Here is a 21,714-nt window from a genome sequence, read left to right as displayed (position 1 = left end):
TGGAAACAAACCATATGTGGGAGACAAAGGACAGTTCAAGGATGACAGCAAGGCAGCTAGCTTGAGTCCAGGGATATTATAGTGTAGAGTAGTTAGTTAGTTAATAATAATACTACCAATGAATAAAAACTATGTTTTTAAAAGATTGAGTTTAAGGTGGCAAAAGTACATCCATGATGACATGGCAGAGAGACATTCTGAAATGCAGGCTAATACAGATGGTAAGAGAACCATAGGTATTATCTGCATAGCGATGATACTGAACTCTACAGGAACTTATTAGATTTTCAAGATAAGTGGTATAGATATACTCTAGAAGAGTGGTGGACCTTGGACTGTGTCATGTGGTACTCCAATTGATAAAAGAATTGAAAAGGAAGCAAATCCAGTGAAATTAATACTGAAGGAGAGGTTTGATAAGTAGAATGGGATACAGCATCAGATAGTGTCTTGAAGTCCTAGGAAAGGTTTTGTACTGTATGAGAATAGAGTGGTCAACCTTGATGAATGCAGCAGAGAGGTCCTGGAAAATTAGAAGCAAGTAATGGCTAATAGATTTAACAGAGATCAAATCATTGACCAACTTAGTCAGTGCAGTTTCTGTATAATGTGCGTAGCAAAAGCCTGGGCTTGCTTTTCCCTATTTGTGTACCATTTAACATTGTAATAAAACATGTTTTAAATACATTATTATGTTGCATACAAATAGGATAACACATTCAGACACATACGAGAGATTTTATACTAATTAAAGTGGAAGCCACATTAACAATTATATAATAGAAATATTTTAATATATATATATATATCAACACTACATCAGTTTTTTTTTTTTAAACTAAATGGAAATTGTATTTCCTGAATCAGTTTGTTTGGCGATGTCAATAAATGATAGAAGGCTGCAGCTTGAAATATAGTAGCTTCACTACATGGTCTACACCAACTCACCCATTCCCTCTACCATCCACCTCTCCAAGCAAAATGAGTCATACATCACAGATCTCCAAAAATGTTGATACAGATGTACAGAATATGCAGTGTTACTTCATTCTTTCAGGCAGTCTGCCATACTTTATTATTAACAACACAGAAAAGAGGCACTCGAGGTATTATTTTATTTATTCATTTCAGACTAAGCTTTTATTCTTTTTTTAATATTACAAACCATTGTTCTTTATTCACAAACCACTGTAGTGATATAAACACTCATTTCTAAAGACAGATATACACATTTTCTGGGTTTGCAGATTTCTTCAATAATCGGTTTTTGAAGTCACTATAATCCACACATGGTATTTTATAATTTATTTAATATTTTATAGCATCAGTAATTATTTACATACATGAAAACATTCCAAATATATATTGATAAAAAAAGAAAAAAAATCCAAATATAGCTATCCTAGACAAATATTTGTAATTATTTTCTGATCAGTGAAAAATCTTTTTTTATTTTTTTTTGGGGGGGACACATCAATACCTCTCTACATCTAACAAATATCACTTCACTGTTTGTTTTTGTCTTTTTGGAGAATAAGACTTCCATTCATTCACATCAGAAAGTTTTAAATAAGTCTGATTTTAAAATCAGTATCTATATGAGGTGTCTTAAAAAATGATGCCAACCCCCACTGTTGATTTGAGGTGATGCCGATCTATTAAAAAAATATTGTCTTTATCCCCAGTGTTACAGTACATTTTAAATTGAATTTGCATATACTTTAAATATACTGGAGGGAATATCCCTTTTCTTTTTTATTGAAAATAACACACAATGCAGTAAGTTTTCCTTTATCTGTTTTTACCTTTTCTTTTTATTGTCTAAACATAAAAGATACTCTCTATACTTAGAAACACTACCGAAAACATTTCATCTTTTGTGGATCTTTATTGATGTATGTTCAACTGATCATACTTGCATGCACATATGATGACAAAGAGAAAATCTGGTCACAAACACTTGTATTTGAAGCAGTTTTTATAGCAAGTTGGTAGGTTCACAGCAGTGTGTTGATATTGAATACAGTGGTTGTCTCAATGAATGGGCACAGTACATATTATTTGCAAAGAAAATTAAAAATAATCTATAATGAGCAATATACCAAAGTTTTGTTCCCACCCCCTCCTAACTATTTTTTCTTTATTGTTACAATTACAAAATAAAAAACCCCTGATGATCACCAAAGCTCAGGTTAGCTCATAAACAAGACACCATGTAAAAAGTCTACACATATGCACAGACAAACTGCAATTTTTCAGTATCTTGACAGTATCTTGCTGTGTCTTTCAATGCATGTTACTTACCACCCAAATAGACTTTTACTAATATTTAATAGTACTTTAACTACCTGTGTTCAATTGAGATGATCATTCAGACTAAGCAGTAATAGTATGTGTTTTGGAACAAGTTTACATTTTATCTTTAAAAACATTTTTTTTGCATATTATAATTTGAAACGACATGAAAAAGCACCTCATGTTTCTTACAAATACATCAATGAATTTAACTTTTCATTTAATTAAAGAATAGGATTATATCTTAATAGTTCAGAAGTAGGCACGTGTCTTTTATTTCGTGTTGCAAGATCATTTCTGTTTTGAAAAGCAAACTTTTTGTGTACATTATAATTTATAAATAGACAAACACATCAATAAATATATATTATAATAAATAAATATTCTGTTGCATAAGTTTTAACTATTAATGATATGTTAGTTTATTAACTAGCCAAATAATCTTAAAGTAAAACTTCATACTATGTAATTTTTTATGATTACTAATTGAATATATTTTTATTTTAAAATTTTCCTCTCAACATTTATATTTTTAATTTGCAAAACAATAGTTTAAAAATTGGAGATTGCTTTTGTTCCACTATTTGTGAAGCATTTCACAATTTTTTGTTCATTTTCACTATAGATACTTATTTTCACAGAGCTGCTTACCTCTGATTTCTGTTGCTTTTAATTATTATATGACAGAGAGAAAACAGATGGTTTTGCACTGTTCTAAGAATTACACTGCATAGATTAAAATAAAATATGACATTCTAACTAAAAATACATGTTTTAAGTAATTATTGGCTTTGCAACTGTAACTACCATCACTTTGCATGGCTAGACACAGAATAATTTAAGTATATAGATATTAATAAAATTATAATATAATCTTTTATAATACAACATATATTTTTAAGGGGAAGACTATATAAATATAGTGTACTTCTTAGTGGAACATTATAGCTGTAAACTACCACTTACTTAAACTGAAAACATGTTACAATAAAGTACCATTCAAGTCCAACAGATGAAATTATCTCTCAGTATGGAAAATATGTTATAGAGAATGATGGTTTAGTAAAGATGAATAAAAATCTCATTATACAGATTTCTATTCCATATAGTCTAAAAATGTTAGAACTTTATAGGCCTTTTTATCAATGGTAGAAATAATGCTAACTGTGTGACGGTCCATGTATAATTAACTGACATACAGTAACTAAAAACTTTCTCTTAATTAAAATATAAATTGAAGTGGGAAGAGCTTTGTCAAACTGAAAAATTGCAGATTGCTTACACAATATAATGTTTTCAAAAAAATACCAAGCAGTTGAAAATACCATGATTATCTCTACTTAATGATTGCAATACTTGTAAAATGTTTATATAAATCTCAATATATTTAGTATGTAATTCCATAAAAATGATACTTTTCTCTAATAGTTGTTCTACAAGGCTAAAACTAAAGCATTATAGGCTGAGTATATTTTTTAGAACATAACAATTCCACTGCACAGATGTAAATTTTATACATTTTAACTGGTACAAACAATTGAAGTTTTTATTACTTTCCCTTTACAACTTTCAAAAAAAGAAAAAAATAGAAACAGTGCTTTTGTCATCTTTTTAATAATACTTCCCCACCCACATTATAAAAATCAGCAATGATATCAATAAGTTATTATACTGGAAGAAATATAAAAAGAATGTAGATGACCTAACTAGCTGTTTTTTTGTTTTTTTAGATTTTTTTTCTTGTTTTTGAACATTTTATTTAATTTTTCCTCTGATTTTTTTTCTTGATTTTTAATTTCAAATTGTTGTACGCCAAGATAGTTATTATTAATAGCTGAATACTGTCTGGTGGAATGCTTAGAAAGGGTAAGCTAAGATAGCATTTCATCAGATTTTATGTACAAAGAGTCAAATTCACAAATTTCAACACAACCTTTGGCTCTGGATATTTAAGAAATAAGTTAGGACAGTCACTAAATGAGATTTGGTGCAGTGGCAACCTTTTTGCTTTGATGTACCAGCATTTTAGCCCTCCCAAATAAACTGAAACATATGCAAATGCAGAAATGACTACTATAGTCACTTACACGCTTACAAAATGTGATAATTCCAATATCATAATATTCAGCATATATAATTAATTTACATGTAATAGCACTCTTGAATGTGGCCCTAAAATAGTTTTTATTCATATCTACAGTAGTAGCTCTCTAGGTCAACCACAAAAAAATCTACAGCCAATAATCAACTACAGAACTTTCAGAAATTAAAGACCCACAATATTAAAATACACAGAACAAAATATCTGAGGTATAAGATAAAAAATGTAATTTTCCTCTTTTTGAGTTTTATTTAGTTATTTAGAGTTGCTAAAATGATGCACTACTGCATGTATTGCAATACCCAGGCCTCGGAAAGCTTCTTTTCCCCCACACTGGAAGAGTTTTATGGTTTTGTCATTTAGTATGGAGCAAAACGGCTGTATCCCCCTCGGTATATACTAGCCTGTAATGAAGAAAGAACGAGACCGACATCATCAGCATGGCTCCTAGTCTTGGCATCAGTGAAGGGTGCAAAAGCATTCTGAAACAAAGCAATTTCATGGGTTTGTTTTTTAAGATTACTCTTTTAACAATTCAAACTCATAAGTTAAAATATTACTATTCTGCCCATCCCAACATGAATTAACATATGACTATGGCCTGCACCTAACAAAATATTGACAACTTCAAAAAAAGTGTAATTACTGTAGGTATGTTTTTAATATTGGATTTCCCTGGTCAATATCCTCTGTTCCATGTGAAATTTTTAACTCATAAGTATTATTTTTTTAATTCAGAACCCATGATAAACCTATATTGGCAAGATAAGTACATTTGCATGTTAAATTTATAGGAGCTCTAGTTGTAATAATTAAGCAATCTTATTGTTGAATTTTCTAATCTGTTGAAATATCAGCTTTATACTTTAAACATTCCTACATATATGTAATCTAATATTACAATTTTGGGGATACAGTAGAATCTCATTATGGAATTTGGGTACAGTGTATATTTAAAACACTTAAGACATCCTAAATATCATGGAAAAACATCAGAAACACACTAGCGATGATTAATGCGGACACCTGATGTTAACATTTTGTTATTCATTTTTGTCACTTGTCAGAAGCAATCACATTTTTTAAATCAAAAGTCACCTGACATTGACATTTGTCTTGTAATTTTTAACATTAATTAGATAATAATTATTATAATGATTATAATGATTGGTATTATTATTATTATTATTGGTATTATTATTATTATTATTATTATTATTATACAATGTGTTATATTCCTACAGCAGGTTTAGACAATGTATGGTTGTCTGATATGCAGCTACATATAATGTCTCTGTCTAGCAGGTCAAAATTGGATTTATAGTTATATATCAGTTGCAATACCACAAGTAACCTAAACCTACTGCAGATATTTCATATATTGTACTACAAAAATTAAACTTTATGTGTATGTAGAAAATGTATATACAGAGACACATACATGATTACATAAATATTTCCTTTCTTCAATGGATTTGAAATACAGGATTTTTTTAGTCAACTTTCCAGTTGAGCATGCAGGTGTTTTTATTGTAAATGGCATTTTGTGGGTGACAGCTAATATCTGACATTGTCAGTGGTCAGGACTCAATGTCAGCCTCAAGATGACAGCACATAGCAGCTATTGCCCTCTCAGCTTGTGTTGCTCTTCCAGAAAACAATATGTGGCTGGCACACTGTTGTCATTCCTGCCAAATAAAATTGGTAATTGTCTCACAAGTTACACCTGTATTACAGAATATTCAGATTGCAAGGGGGCACTACAACAGATGCTACCATATAGCAAATAATTTTGAGTCTGATAATGACATCTCATCAGTTATCAGTCTGGCTCACATATATGACATAAAAAATAAATAGTAATACTTACAGGAAATATATTTATATGCTTGGAAATAATAACTATCTTCAATATGCATTAGAATACTGGGGCAGGCAGTGTCCTATTTCAGTATATAACTGCAACAATTAACTATCTATTTTTCTTGTGAGGAAGAAAAAAGAAATATTTTGCATTCATTGTGTATGTATCTAAAGTATTTGTCTATCCACAAATACACATTTGCAATATTTTATATTCCTGCTGCAGATTTACAAAAATTGTGGATTTTTATCTGTTGCTAAAGTATGTGAACCGACTCTGATCAGAGAAAACGTTAATAAAAAGTTAAATATTGTGTATGTATATCTGTATATTTTTGCATTTATAAGTATACATACAAATATAAAACAACTGGTCCTGAAAGGTGACAATGTTGCTTGAAAAAGTCAGGTGTAAGCATTAGACATCAGTGTCAGGTTTTATTTGAAATGAAAAATTGGGTTAAAGGTAAAAAGTGACAATGATGATTGACAAGGTCATGTGTCATCTTCAGATATTCATCTTCAAATTAATGTGAATGATGTTTTACTATGACATTTGATGATGTCCAAAAGTGGACAATGTACATGTTGCAGCTTGGGTTCTATCGATTCTGTCAGAAAAAGAAAAAGAAGATAGACTACCGATCAGGATACCAGTGCATGAACTGCATTTATTCTAAATTTGTCAATCATCAATCTCAGTAAACTACCAAGAGTTACTGGAATTATTTCAGTAGAAAAACAGTAAGTACTGCTATAAACATGGAATTTAATTTGAAAGTGTTTTATATAGTTAGGAGAACATCTACACTGCATAATCTTATGTATCCTTTGCTATAGATATAGCAAAGTAAGCAATATGTAGCTGTACCCTTCATTTTGTTGGACAATCAAATGCTGCCTTTCAATTTATCATGTCATACTATATCATAAATGGGCAGAAGAAACATTATAACGGGTGAATCATGCGAACATTTGAGGCACTCATTCTATGTCTGATAAAAAATGTCTCAGAACACATATTTCCTTGAAATGTACATGATAACCAACTTTTCTTGGACATTGCTACCACATAAATCTAGAATGGTGAAAACCTTTAGCGAGTTTATTTAGGGGCAACTATTGTATGTTCAAAACATTGTTTAATTCTAACTTGTTTATATTGTATATTTGGTTTCTTATTATTTTATTCCAGCAATCATTTGGGGCTAAACATTGTGAGCATGTCAAATTTTCAATATACATACATTTTTGCAAAAATACAATTGTTTTGAAAACATGAAATCAATTTATTATTTTAATGGGTATTTCATAATAAGTCTATTACAACTTTTCTATTTTCTTAAACATCCACAGTTAATTAAAAATGGATTAGTCTGCAGGGCTTTTTCAACTTTTACATTTAATTATTTATTTATTTAGTTACATGTTTATTCTTCTATATAAAGGCAAAGCAAGTATAGCATTTTTGGAAACTGTAATATATTATGACATATACTCTTTAGCTACAATCCATGTATCAGTATGTGCTGGCATATTTTTAATTTTTGTGGTATTATGTTCACTGGATTCTTAGTTAACATGTTTTGTGTATTTAAACATGTTTCTGCTAAGAACCTATAATTTTCAATATTGTGGTGCATGAAAGGGTTTATAATGGTTACAGTGTATGTTTTTTTTTGTAAAGAAAGCTTTATTAAACACAATAAATGTTAAGGATCCTGGTTTTTTCAAATTTTTTAATCAAGATTGATGGATTGTGTCACACTGGTGATTTGTAGCTTAGATATTAGGCAGTTATGATTCTGCTTCACAATTCCCATAAGCAAAATAACAATTATAGACGTTTGGTCAATTTAAAAGCAGGTGTTTCTGGTGGATTATGACTGTAATCAGTACATTTATACATCAGGAAAAATTACCAGTGTGACGTTGCAACCCTGGTGATAACATAATAGCACAAATATAACCAGTAAAGTAAAATAGTAAAATGGAAATCAAGTGTCAAACTTACCACGGTACCAACGCCGTAGGTGGCTGCTGGAGCAAGTGTGTGGTGGTAGGGGTCGGCAGCATAAACTCTTCCGTAACTAAAAATAAAATATAACTTTGAATTAAAAATGAATACTAATAAAGCATGTTAAATACACAACAGAATCAACAAATATTGTCTTCCATTTTCAAATGAAAACTGAAGCAATGAGAGTGAGTGAATAATTTTGGATGTAATGTGACATGCACTGACCATTAATTATTTTAAAATACATGATGGCTAGAATTTATTAGTGACTTCAATCTACTGACACACAGAACAGTAACTTTTTATGTTCTTTTACTATTATAGATGCATCTGACTATATCTACTTACATATACCTTATTGACACATGCTTTCCATCCTTAATCATTTTAAGGAAGGATTTCTCAACCCTATTAACTATATTCCAGTTTTGTAGATAATACACACAAATATTATAGCGCACATATAGAAGTTAACATATTTATTCAACAAATATACACAGAAAAAGCATATTTGCACACTTATGATGAGTCTGATGCACTTCAAGATCATTCAGTCTCTTAATTAGTAGTATTTGGACCACACTTACTCCAGATATACAAGTCTTTATACTTTAATAGTGTAGAGGTGTTTCTTGACAGTATTAGTAGTAAATGTTAAAGTCACACTATCCGATTTGCACATAAGATATTATTGTAATTAAATGTCACATACAGTAGAAAGAACAGTGCATGGAGAGTTATTAATAACATGCAAAAAATTGCAATTTTGTAACAAAATGCAATAAAACAAACACAAATACAAAATAAATAAAATACAAATATATGCTGTTTTCCCATTTAAAAATCAAATGTGAATCTTATCATGCCAATGTCAATTAACATTTGCAAATAGTGAGCCATGACTTCCTATAATATAGCTGCCATGATAATGAATTAAATACCAACAGCTGCAGGGTTAAATACACAATAAGCTAATGAGTTGCTAGATAGTGATGATAGTCAGCACCCCCACAACATCCGCCTCTTAAAAGAAATTCACCTGTGTCTCAAATTGGTGAACACAATCTTACTGCACTCCCCTGACCACCCTGTTTTCCACACTCATGAAATACCTACCCACCCCTTATCTGCATATGTTACTGTTAAAATATGTCTAAGCATATGAAAAATAGACAACATACCGGGATTTCATCCTTCACTTTAAGGCATAGTACATACAGGCATTTTAAATATTTAATTCATGTTTCTAAAGCCTATTAAATTTGCTTTGATACTGAAAATCCAAAAATTTATGAAAAAAGAATCAATCTGTACACACACACGCACACACATATTATCTTTTCACATTCTTTCTCACAAGCATTTGCTTCATATCAGTTTCAACATTTAGAGTTGTTAGCAATTGGTCAAATATAGTGTTCTAGTTCTATAGAAAACTCATTACATGGTATACTGCTGTATACTGTAGGAAAGCTTTGCCAAGTGTTAATGAACACACTATTAGAGCTCTCTTAAAATGAAGACATGTTTTTTAAAGTTCTTTCAATATCAATGAATATAAGTCAAAACATGTACATTAGCATTTATAAAACATTTATTTTAGTTCCCTATATATGCCCATTTTTTATCCTCATTTTTCTCACTTACCCTCTTAACATTTCTCCCTACTGTACTTCTGATATTTTATTAACAATATTTTTCTACTATACCTTTTACCTAACAATTTTATTCCCTTTGTTATTGATGGATTTTTTTTTTGCTTTATCCATTCATGTTATTCTTTTTAATTCTCTGTCATCCTACTGTCATCTCACCACTGACATCTTTGCAACATTATCATCTTTACTTTTTCACCTAGTGAACTCTCTTTTATGTTGACATCATATTTTTATTTACTCCATACTTAAAACCCTTAACTGATGTTCATTTACACACAATGACTTCCATGTCATAAATCAACTGGCCACAATTTTTAAATCAGCCCCAACTGATTTCTTTGACTGGGTTTTGACCAGATGTTCAGCTTGGAACATAAATCTAAAATGTTTGAATTTGAGCCAACACTTTAAATGAGTAAAGAGAAGTAATCACACTCTCTCTGTATATTGAAGTACAACAGGTAATACAACACAGGACATTGATAAATGTCAGCCAAGAGACTGCACTTGGGAGAAATCCAATTATAGAATTGTACTTTTATTCTCCCATCTAGCAGTTACTCTGCCTGGAACATAATGGTACTGTATTTGACCAAATATAAATTCAATATTTACCTAAAACCCATATATATCATGGTTTCATAACTAAACATATCAGAAAAATAATACCCTATAAAATATATGTGACGTTATTCACTTTAAGATTTTTATTAAATATTAAGCCATTATACTTGGTGAACTTTTGAAGTGAACTTGTATCTTAAAAAGACCCAGATAAGCTGTGAATTTTTCTATATTTTTTAAAAAATTCCAAATAGTTGAGCTCTTCTCAATCTTCAGGCTGTCTATCTATGCGTAATAAATCCAAAATGTTGCTGAACTATATGGCTGATTGTCAGTGACTCTTGCAAGATAAGTTTGACGAATGCCGCTACCTGTAGAATTATATATATATATATATATATATATATATATGCTGTATCTTTATATATATATATATATATATATATATATATTAGATGTGTTTGGCTTCATTTTCCTGATCTTAGGGGATCCAAGATGAATCAAGTCACAGTTCGGAGTCACTTTGGGGAGTAGCCTGGGCTGGCTGTAAATTCAGAACTCGGATTTGAAATCCAAACACGGGTATTGCAATACATGTAAACAGGTCCAAATTACATGATTTGATCTGTATTTATAGACTTTCATCTAGTCTAAAAGGATTCCAAAACTGAACAAAAACATTTGAGGGTGGTGTTGCCAAAACACAGGGGTCCATGCACATATCTGTTATATATATATATATATATATATATATATATATATATATATGCTCCATGTAAATATCCAGAGATGGCTTCAAATATAGCCAGAGAGGGCACTCACCACACTGTTCAGAGGTAGTCAATCAGATTTAATAGAAAATATTTTTTGTACATGTCACCATAGCTGTCGACGTTTTGACCCCAGAGGGTCACAATCAAGACAAGTCACCTCAGACATCCATCCAGCATGCTGACAAAAGGCACGGGCCTTCTATGGCTATATTTGAAGCCATCTCTGGATATATATATATATATATATATATATATATAAAGGGCGCTACACACTGGAGGGAGGACTTGTGATGAGTATTTTCTTGATAACCTGCTATTTTTGCCATGATGAACTATTGCTATTACTTTGTTCACAAGCCCCTCTAATAACCTTGATATTTGTTCTACATTGGATTAATACATTTTTCTATGGACTAACATGGATGTGCTGACTCCTCTTTTCTCTATTTCATAACATATTATGTGTTTGCACTCCGCATTGTTGCGACCATTAAGAGTGTGCTGCTGGTCTCATTTGCACTATTATATATATATATAGATATCCACATGCCCGGCACTCCAGAATAATGAGACAATGTCTCCGGTGCCATCCAGGTTTAAAGCAGCCCAATACACAGAAGTCCAAAATAGGAGGCACTCAAGAGACTTTGCAGCAATAATTGAATGTGGTCCTTTATTCCAATAAAGGACCGCTTTAATTATTGCTGCAAAGTCTCTTGAGTGCCTCCTATTTTGGACTTCTGTATATATACAGAGTGGCTCACCTCCTTCAAGTTGAAGCTAAATGGATTTTCAATCTAAATACCATAAGCCCAGCTGGCCTCAATGAAAAGTTCCCTTGGAATGTGTTCAATTGATTTACTGAACTCATGCCCACTTTAAGGACTTTATTTCCTGTGTGGGGGTCTGAGTTGCTTATTTCATTTTCCTACAAACGCTTTTATAAGCGTGATTCTTGTCTTGATACTGATGTGATGTTTTCAGATCTACACTGTTCTCTCTATGAGTATTTTTTCTAAGGCCACTCTGTGATTCAGTTCTCGGCCTTGTGCAGGTCAATCTATATTACCTCCACTCAATGTCAATTATGCTATATTGTTTTGCTGCTACCATGCCTGGTTCTCTCATTCTTTTCTTTTCCTTATGATTTTTTCTACTCTTTTCTCTTTTCACATTTCCCACTATCTTCACTTCATCTGCATTTTATTTTCTCCCTCCTTTTCCCGTTCATTTCTTTCTTCTTCTTTCCTCTTGTCCCTCTCTATGTTCAACTTTTCTCTTTTCCCTCCTTCCTTTCCCTTCATTCCCCTTTCCTTTCCCCATTCTTCCCTTTCCCCAACCCCTCCAACTCCATCTCCCACAACCCTCCCCCTCCCACTCTCTTCTGCTTTCTTTTCATTTTTACTATTTTTTCCCCTTTCTTTCTTCTTTCCATGGGGTTCTCGATTTTGTTCCCCAGGCAGCTTTATTTCTGTTTCTTCATGCTCATACAGCCATGGAGCGGACTCATCATTTATATGTATTTTTTTCATGTGACTTGATCGTGTTTTGCTTTTAACATTGTTGTATGTTTATTAGTTATTCACTTTCTACTTCTACTCTCTTTTTCTATTCCTACACTTTTTCCAGTTTCCAGGACAACAAACCGCATCTTAGTGCTGGCATCCAGTGATGCTGTGCACAATGATGCCTTCAATGCGGGACTCCGGGCGCGTCACATGGGGACCCAGGCGGTGTCCTGACACACACACTCTGGCAGGCTCCTTATGGTTATAAGGTAAGTGTTTTTCTTCTTTCTTCATTTTATATACCTTGACAAAGGGAAGTGTGAGCCCCAAAATGTTGGAGCTATGTGAGGGATCACATTAAAATATTTGTTGACAGTCTCCAAGTGCCGCTGACATTTCCTTCCATATCTATATATATATATATTTAAAATATATATATAAAATCCTATCTCAAGTTATCTTCAGAAAGGTTCACACTACTGTAGATCCAAAATGGTTGATATATTCTTTTTTTAAACTGATTTTAAAGGTTAAGATATTGCCAAAAATGTAAAAAAAAATGATATTTAAAATGTATGTAGCCCCATGTTTTTTTTTTATTTTGTTTGTTCTGTGCTTGTGGAAAATGATGGGAAAAATCACTGCAGCAGTAAAAGCTGTATATCTCAGGACTGCTGTTACTTTTCTTTTTTAAATTAACAATGTTGCTATAGTCTACAGGACATTCAAATGTTAGAGTTGCTTACAAGCTGAAAATAGTACACAGTAACAGTAATATTTATGTTAAAGATAAATTAGAAAACAATTTTTCAGACATTTAATCGTAAATGGGTATATACATTAAAATAAGTTTAACTAGATTACTAACTGAAAAGGATAGTATATAACTATGAAATTTTAATTTTTCATCATTAAGAAGCTGATGGAGTTTTTATGCCCACCCCACCAAGTAAGTGGCCAAAACAGTAACTTTGGTTCCCTTAATGAAAAGCAAAGCTGCTCATGTTATATTATGGTGTAATCATTAGCATTACTGCCTCACAGCACTGAGGTCATGGGTCCAATTCACACTATGGCCCTAACTTTATGGCATTTGTATATTCTCCCTGTGCTTGTGTGGGTTTCCTCCAGGTGCTCCAGTTTCCTTCCACACTCCAAAAATATACTAGTAGGTTAATTGGCTCCCAACAAAAAAATTAACCCTAGTGTGCATGTGTGTGAGTATGTGGTAAGGAATATGGATTGTAAGCTCCACTAGGGCAGGGACAGATGTGAATGGGCAGAGATTCTGGTACTCTTTGATAAACTCTACTAGAAAGCATATCTATCCAAAAATTTAAGCTATGTATGAGTTGTATTTGAGAAATCTACTTTATTAGAGAATAAAAAAAGAAAATGTCCACAAAACAAATTATTCCTTTAAGGCTAGGGAGTTAAATTACAGGTTTAATTTAATTAATAATTATATTAATAATCGATAAGTTAATCATGTATGCCAAGAGAAAAATGTATGTAAATTTATATGTAAAAACTAGCTTTATCAACTGAATGCACAACATATAATATAAATATTTCAAAATGTCTTCCTGTTCAGGTGTGAAAATAACAGTATTTTCACAAAACTCTTAAATCAGAAATGGAACATAGAACATACTATGTCAATAAAAAGCTTAGACAGTACTTAGGCTGTCTACTTGCTAAGTAGTAGTTTATCCCAAAATCACAAATAGTCACTCATTGCACTTCAGATCCATTGCTACAGAACAACATGCATTGATTGCCTTTTGAACACTGTGATTCTAGTTCTGCTGTGATAGTAGGTCAAGTTCATGAATAGAGATTCTTAAAAATGATTAGGTACCAGGAAACCCAACATAATTCCACTATTCACATCTTTCATGTAACTTTGAAAGAAAATACTTGCGGTACTGAACACATATATTTAAAAAAATCTATTATATTTGTAATATTTATTTCTAAAGCTTATTTTATCAGCTTCCGTGCTGTATCATATTATTCTGAGTTTTATTATAGTATAAAGTGGATAAAGGCAGCTTTTTAAAACCTACCAAAAGAAAGTGTATTTACTGAAGGTGACCTTCACCTTCTGAAAGTGGGTGGTTTGTTATGATTAATATTTTCAATTTTCACAAAGAAAAAAGAAAAGGGTCATTTTATTCTCCAAATACAAAGCTTGTTTTTAAAACGTTAATTTAGAAAATAAACCTATGCTTGACTCTGACATATAAGGGCTTGGAAGGTTATGATTGTTCAATGGCAATGTGTAGCATTTTATGCTGGGCAACAAAGTAATTATTATCTGACTGAATAGTGTTTTAGTATAAGCAAAGTCCAGGAAAGATATTTATTTTTCCTAATACATACTTTGTTTCTTATGGCATTAGATTAATAACTTAAAAAACTATGTATTAAGCATTGAAAGTATATTTTAAAGTAATAGCTGCCTGAATTTGCATTGCACTTTAATTGTTTTTCAATATGCAAAGGGTAACCTACTAACTAAAACTTTATTACTACACAAGATAATAGTCAGATGCAGCTCCATATAAATAGGCAAGCACTTGGCACATGTATAGTCATTAATGCAACTGGCAAAGGCTTGCTTTATAGACTTGCACACTTCATTGTGCCCAAAGAGGATAGTCAGATAGGTGTATCATTTGGGAAGATCATGAGCATTGCATTGTTTATTGGGAGTTACAACAAGAACCACCAGACTGAACCAACTAGACTGTCCCTCATTTACTTCATTGTGCTAGCTTTTACTAGAGGACTTGGGAAGAGTAACAGTCTCTCCAATAAGCAGGCACTAATCCAGAACAGGTAGGTTATCTTAAAACTGTCCTGATGAAATTATACCACTATAGGGACCAGGGTGCAATTAAAAGGAGGCATTACCTTTTCAACATGAGTCTTCTCTTTGGGGCAGTACTTACTAAGGATTACAGCTTCAGTTGGGCTTGTCAGGGATCATGGTGATGAATCAAATATTACAATTCTCTGCAAATCTTGTCAGGTTGTATGACTTCCAAAAGCAGGAAGACATTGGACTCAGTATCTATCCTGCAGATTGAGTAGGAAATATGTAGCTTATCAGTGGACCATCACTCCAGGGGATACATTGAATATATCCCCTTTACATCAGGGCAAACTGTGGAGTGTACCTTATTATAATAGTTATTTAAGAGAGCATATCTTGAGTCTAGCATTTCTTCTAATAAAGCCTGTTCATACTTTTATGAATTTGTTTTGCCTAAGTGATTCCGAACATCCAAAGGAAGCAGTTGTGCTAGGCAGCCACATAAAGGCTGCCACCAGGCCAGGCTAAACAATCTAAACAATCAGTGAGTAAGGCAAATGGGCTAACGCAAACACTAGATCAGTTTAATGTTCAATTAATGGTCTGAAATGTAAATTCTTGTAAAACCAAGGGAGACACTATCAGTGTAAATAAAATATGCTGTTTATGTGGTTGGAGATTGGGATGTCACCTAAGACCTAGAGGGATTTCCCTAGTTATCAGCTCAAAGTAAAAATAGAATGGCTCCTGCAGATTAATAGGACCCATTAGAGATAACATTTGAGCAATAGCTCAATAGAACTGTACATTACAGTACCTGCTTTAGGACTCTTAACAAGCATTGTACATAGTAGTGATTTCCTCTTGCACTGCACAGAAGTAGTAAAAGAATGTGAACATCTGGAGCTTAAACCCTTAATGGTATATTCAGGCTTTGCATTGCCAGACAGTAAAATAACAAATTTAAACTGTAATAAATAATCACACAGACAACAAGTGTCAGCAATAATTTTGGTCACTAATATAAGGACAATTTAATAATAACTTTTATGGTGACAAGGAGAAAGTGAGCAGATCAGAACACCAGTCTCAGGACCTGCAATCTCACAAAGGCTAACCATATGCCCAGAAATGACCCACCTGGCAAAGTGGTGTCGCTGACCTCCAGTTACTGTCTACGTAAATCAGCTAGTGCCCATCTGAGGAGATTATAGCACTGTCAGTATGGCATAATTTCTGATTTGAGAACAATTCCTGCCAAAGAAAGGCTACTTACTTTTGGGCATCACAGACAATGTAATGGTTAGCATTACGCATTACTGCCTCTCAGCACTGAGGTCGTGGGTTCGATTCCCACCACAGCCCTAACTGTGCAGAGTTTGTATATTCTCTCTGTTATTGTGTGGGTTTCCTTCAGGTACTCCGGTTTCCTCCCACACTGGAAAAATATACTAGTAGGTTAATTGGCTCCCACCAAAAATTAACCCTAGTTTGTATGTGTGTGCATGTACATGTGGTAGGGAATATAGGTTGTAAGCTCCACTGGGGCAGGGACTGATGTGAGTGGCAAAATATGGTCTATATAAAGTGCTCTGGAATATGTGTGCACCATATAAATAACAGGTAATAATAATAACAATAATAATAATACTTCCACTGCCACCAGACACAACTAGACAAACACAAAAAAAAACTATAATGTCACGCATAAAAGAAAAAGTCAGTCAGCAGACAGGTGGATGCTGTCTGGTCAAAATAAGTGATCATTCTTAAGGAAGGAGGTGGTAGAGTTCTCAAGAGGTTTTAGTACAACACTAACCACAAGAGCAGGAAAAGAAGGAGTTAGAAAAACTATAGCAGCTCACAGAAAAGAAAATACAAGCAGCAATACAGTTGAAGTCAAGAACAGGTAATACACAGTTGGTACAATGTACTTCCCTGATATCTTGAAGAAGAGGCAGTAGTTAGGTACACAGGGGTAGATGTACTAAGACTTGGAGAGAGCTCGTCATTTTTCAAACATAGCTTGTAAAGTGACAGGAGCGGTTTGGTTCGTACTTTATCTCTCTCCATTTATATCTATCCAAGGCTTACTACATCTACCCCATAGTCCTTAATATAAAATCCCTAACTCAAAGCACTCCCCCTCCCTGCTTACAACATTGGTTAACAAACGTAAACTGTCAGATTCTTACCCAGCTCTCAAATGCCTCGGGTTTTACCACCAATCAGGACAAATGACCTCCTGTCAGCCATAAAATACTCAATTAGGCTGTGATACTATATAAATAAAATTGTACATAATAGTAACTTTGGCATCAGCAGCACATAGAAAAGTACTACCGAGCTTACTGTAAATTTAGGTTTGCTTCCATAAATGACTGATTCAGAGTCACATGCTGCTGCGGACACTTTAGCATCTTTTGCCGTAATCGCATCTGTGACTTTATGCTAATGCTAGTAAATGCCCTTCCTGTTAGTATACAAGTGTGCATCTTCATATACAAGAACTGAGACACCCACTTTGTACTTCTTTAGGCAACTATCAGTTGTACCATCAAAACGTGCACCTTCCCCATGCTAGGTGCAGAATCTGCATCAGAGTATGGAATCCAATGTAAGCAACTACTGTAAGAGGCTGAGTTTACAACCAGTTATGTTGCACTTCCTTACCACACCCATAAGAGAGTGGATCTCAATGCATTTCAATAACCACTTCCCAGTAACCACCTAGGAATGCCCAATACATTCCCAATACATTTCTGAGACTATACAATTCAGTTGCTACTGTGACTCTGTATATACACAACATGACCCTTGTAAATTTTCAGTTAATTATATACATGCACAATTGAAATACATGGCCCATTTGTGCTAATACCGGCACTGCATCTGACTCAGAATCAGTCTCTAAAACTACATATATAGTAAAGATTTATTTTACTTATGTTACTACTTTCCAAATTATGTTGACTGTTCTCTTGTAAGTGCTTTCATAATTTTATTCTACTTTTACCAAAACATTCAAACATTTTTCAAAACTCATTTCCAAAAATGTTTTCTCTCTGTACGAAGATACTATATAAATGTACACATTTTTAATAGCAATAAATTATACAGATTATTGCATATATAGATTTCAATTTTTCAAAATGCTTTAGAGAAAACAAATGTCTATCCATAAATCACAAAAACCAGCTTAACTTAACCTTGTCACATTCGACTAATCAAGCGAACTGACCTAGAACCAAAAAAAACAGGTAAGACTATCAAAATGATGATGGCAATAATGCCAAAAAGGCCAGAGTATTTTGTTGGTTAAAAAAGACAGATTCATCATTGTATCCTACAAAATTAAGGAAAGTATCCAAGTGTTTACAGATTGTTATCATTTCATACATGTTTCTTGTTTCCAGTGACAGCAAGCTTGAATGTGAACAGGAGGCAAAAATATTTTTTTTTGTTGAGAGATAAACTCGCAGTCACTGTGGCAATACAATTTTGAGTACTTTTCATGTTGTGGCTAATCCTCTTTGCTGCTAAATTTAAAAAGGTTTGCAATGACAGAAGACAGTATGATAGATTTACTGTTGAATGAGGAAGCACAAGCAGATCAAATATATGGGAAAGCAAGCAAAGAGTGATAATCCTTTTATTTGGTTCCTGTCTGTTTTCTATGACTGTATAATCAGTAATACATCAACTGTATAATTTAGTAACATCTGTCTTAATTGCTATTCCAAACCCTTCACAAATTAGGTCGGTACCACAGGCTATATCTGAGTTTAAAGAGAACAAATAATAAAAACTTTTACAAGCAGTGATGAGATGCATAAAAAAAGCATAGAATAACTAACTGGAATACCGCCAGTTCCTAATGATATTTGTAAAACAGAAAATAATCAGTATTTTTAATTAAACTTTTTTAGCACTTTTTTTAATGTCAGAACTATAACTGCTGCCCAAATATGTTATATGCTCCTCAATGATTGCTAATATATTTCTGCATCAATCCATTGCACATCTTAAAAGGGTTACTGGATAAATGTAATAAAGATGCCCAATAGTTTTTGTTTGTTTGTTTCTTCCCTTGGATACGATGCACATCAAGTTGTTCTCTGTACTATATACAGTTAGGTGCATAAATATTGGGACATTGACAGAATTTTCATATTTTGGCCTCTATTCACCACCACAATGGCTTTGAAATGAAACAAACAAGATGTGCTTTAACTGCAGACTTTCAGATTTAATTTGAGTGCAATTACATCCAAATCAGGTAAACGGTGTAGGAATTACAACGGTTTCTATATATGCCTCCCACTTTTTAAGGGGCCAAAAGTAATGGGACTATCAACTCAAAAGCTATTTCATGGACAGATGTGGGCTATTCCCTTGTTATTTCATTATCAATTAAGCAGGTAAATGGTCTGGAGTTGATTCTTGGTGTGACATTTGCATTTGGAACCAGTTGCTGTCGACTCTCAATATAAGATCCAAAGAGCTATCACTATCAGTGAAGCAAGCCATCATTAGGCTGACAAATCAAAACAAACCCATCAGAGAGATAGCAAAAACATTAGGTGTGGCCAAATCAACTGTTTGGAACATTCTTAAAAAGAAAGAACGCACCGGAGAGCTCAGCAACACCAAAAGACCCGGAAGACCACGGAAAACAACTGTGGTGGATGACAGAAGAATTATTTCCCTGGTGAAGGAAAACCCCTTCACAACACTTGGCCAAATCTCAAGAACACTGTCCAGGAGGTAGGTATATATGTGTCAAAGTCAACAATCAAGACAAGACTTCACAAGAGTGACTATAGAGGGTTCACCACAAGATGTAAACCATTGGTGAGCCACAAAAACAGGAAGACCAGATTAGAGTTTGCCAAACAACATCTAAAAAAGCCAATACAGTTCTGAAACAACATCCTATGGACAGATGAGACAAAGATCAACTTGTACCAGAGTGATGGGAAGAGAAGAGTATGGAGAAGGAAAGGGACTGCTCATGATCCAAAACTAACCACCTCATCAGTGAAGCATGGTGGTGGTAGTGTCATGGCGTGGGCATGTATGGCTGCCAATGGAACTGGTTCCCTTGTATTTATTGATGATGTGACTGTTGACAAAAGCAGCAGAATGAATTCTGAAGTGTTTTGGGCAATAATATATGCTCATATTCAGTCAAATGCTTCAGAACTCATTGGACGGCGCTTCACAGTGCAGATGGACAATGACCCAAAGCATACTGCAAAAGCAACCAAAGAGTTTTTTAAGGCTAAAAATTGGAATGTTATGTAATGGCCAAGTCACTCCCCTGACCTGAATCTGATTGAGCATGCATTTCACTTGATGAAGACAAAACTGAAGGGAAAATGCCCCAAGAACAAGCAGGAACTGAAGACATTTGCAGTAGATGCCTGGCAGAGCATCACCAGGGATGAAACCCAGCATCTGGTGATGTCTATGCGTTCCAGACTTCAGGCTGTAATTGTTTGCAAAGGATTTGCAACAAAGTATTACAAAGTGAAAGTTAGATTTAGGATTGTTTAGTTTGTCCCATTACTTTTGGCCCCTTAAAAAGTGGGAGGCACATATAGAAACCGTTGTAATTCCTACACCATTCACCTGACTTGGATGTAATTACCCTCAAATTAAATCTGAAAGTCTGCAGTTAAAGCACATCTTGTTTGTTTCATTTCAAAGCCATTGTGGTGGTGAATAGAGGCCAAAATATGAAAATTCTGTCAATGTCACAATATTTATGCACCTGACTGTACACTTGCATGTAGAGAGCTACAGTGTATTGGTTCCAAAGTAAACAAAAATAAATAATTCCACCCCCCCTAACTCTGTAAATTCCTTGGGTAAATGTGGAAAGAATCCAGAAATGTAAAAGTTTACTAAGAGTTGGAGGAGGACATGCACATGATAAGCCATTTGAGTGTGGAAAATATTTTAAAGCCAATAAGTAGTTCCAAATTTGTAACAACAGTGGTAGCATCTGTTACAGGGGGCTGCAGCTTAGGAGGTCTATCAGTTGTGGGCTCCATGCAGCCACCAACTGAGCAACTTCAGGGTACTACTCATCTCTGTGGTGTCTGT

At 33.5% G+C, this 21,714-nt stretch overlaps 1 protein-coding gene across 7 annotated transcripts in view; it reads right to left on the bottom strand.

The window, feature by feature from the left end:
• Positions 1 to 1,126: 1,126 nt before the first annotated feature.
• RBFOX1 (RNA binding fox-1 homolog 1) overlaps positions 1,127 to 21,714 on the bottom strand; it is a 727,152-nt gene continuing 706,564 nt past the window's right edge. For 4 of the 7 annotated variants that reach the window (XM_088466739.1, XM_088466740.1, XM_088466743.1 and 1 more), the window contains 2 exons: positions 8,274 to 8,349; positions 1,127 to 4,878 (listed from right to left, as the gene is read on the bottom strand). In XM_088466739.1, the coding sequence (XP_088322865.1) occupies positions 4,756 to 4,878; positions 8,274 to 8,349 (199 nt within the window). In that variant the 3' untranslated portion in view covers positions 1,127 to 4,755. Of the gene's footprint in view, positions 4,879 to 6,796; positions 6,871 to 8,273; positions 8,350 to 21,714 lie in introns of those variants that run through there. The other 3 variants (XM_088466742.1, XM_088466746.1, XM_088466741.1) reach the window with 2 other exon arrangements.

The sequence above is a fragment of the Taudactylus pleione genome, unplaced genomic scaffold (assembly GCF_031769625.1).
Source record: "Taudactylus pleione unplaced genomic scaffold, aTauple2 ptg000066l, whole genome shotgun sequence".
NCBI lineage: Eukaryota > Metazoa > Chordata > Amphibia > Anura > Myobatrachidae > Taudactylus > Taudactylus pleione.
The sequence above is the reverse complement of the archived record's forward strand: the minus strand, read 5'-3'. Positions and strand labels throughout refer to the sequence as shown.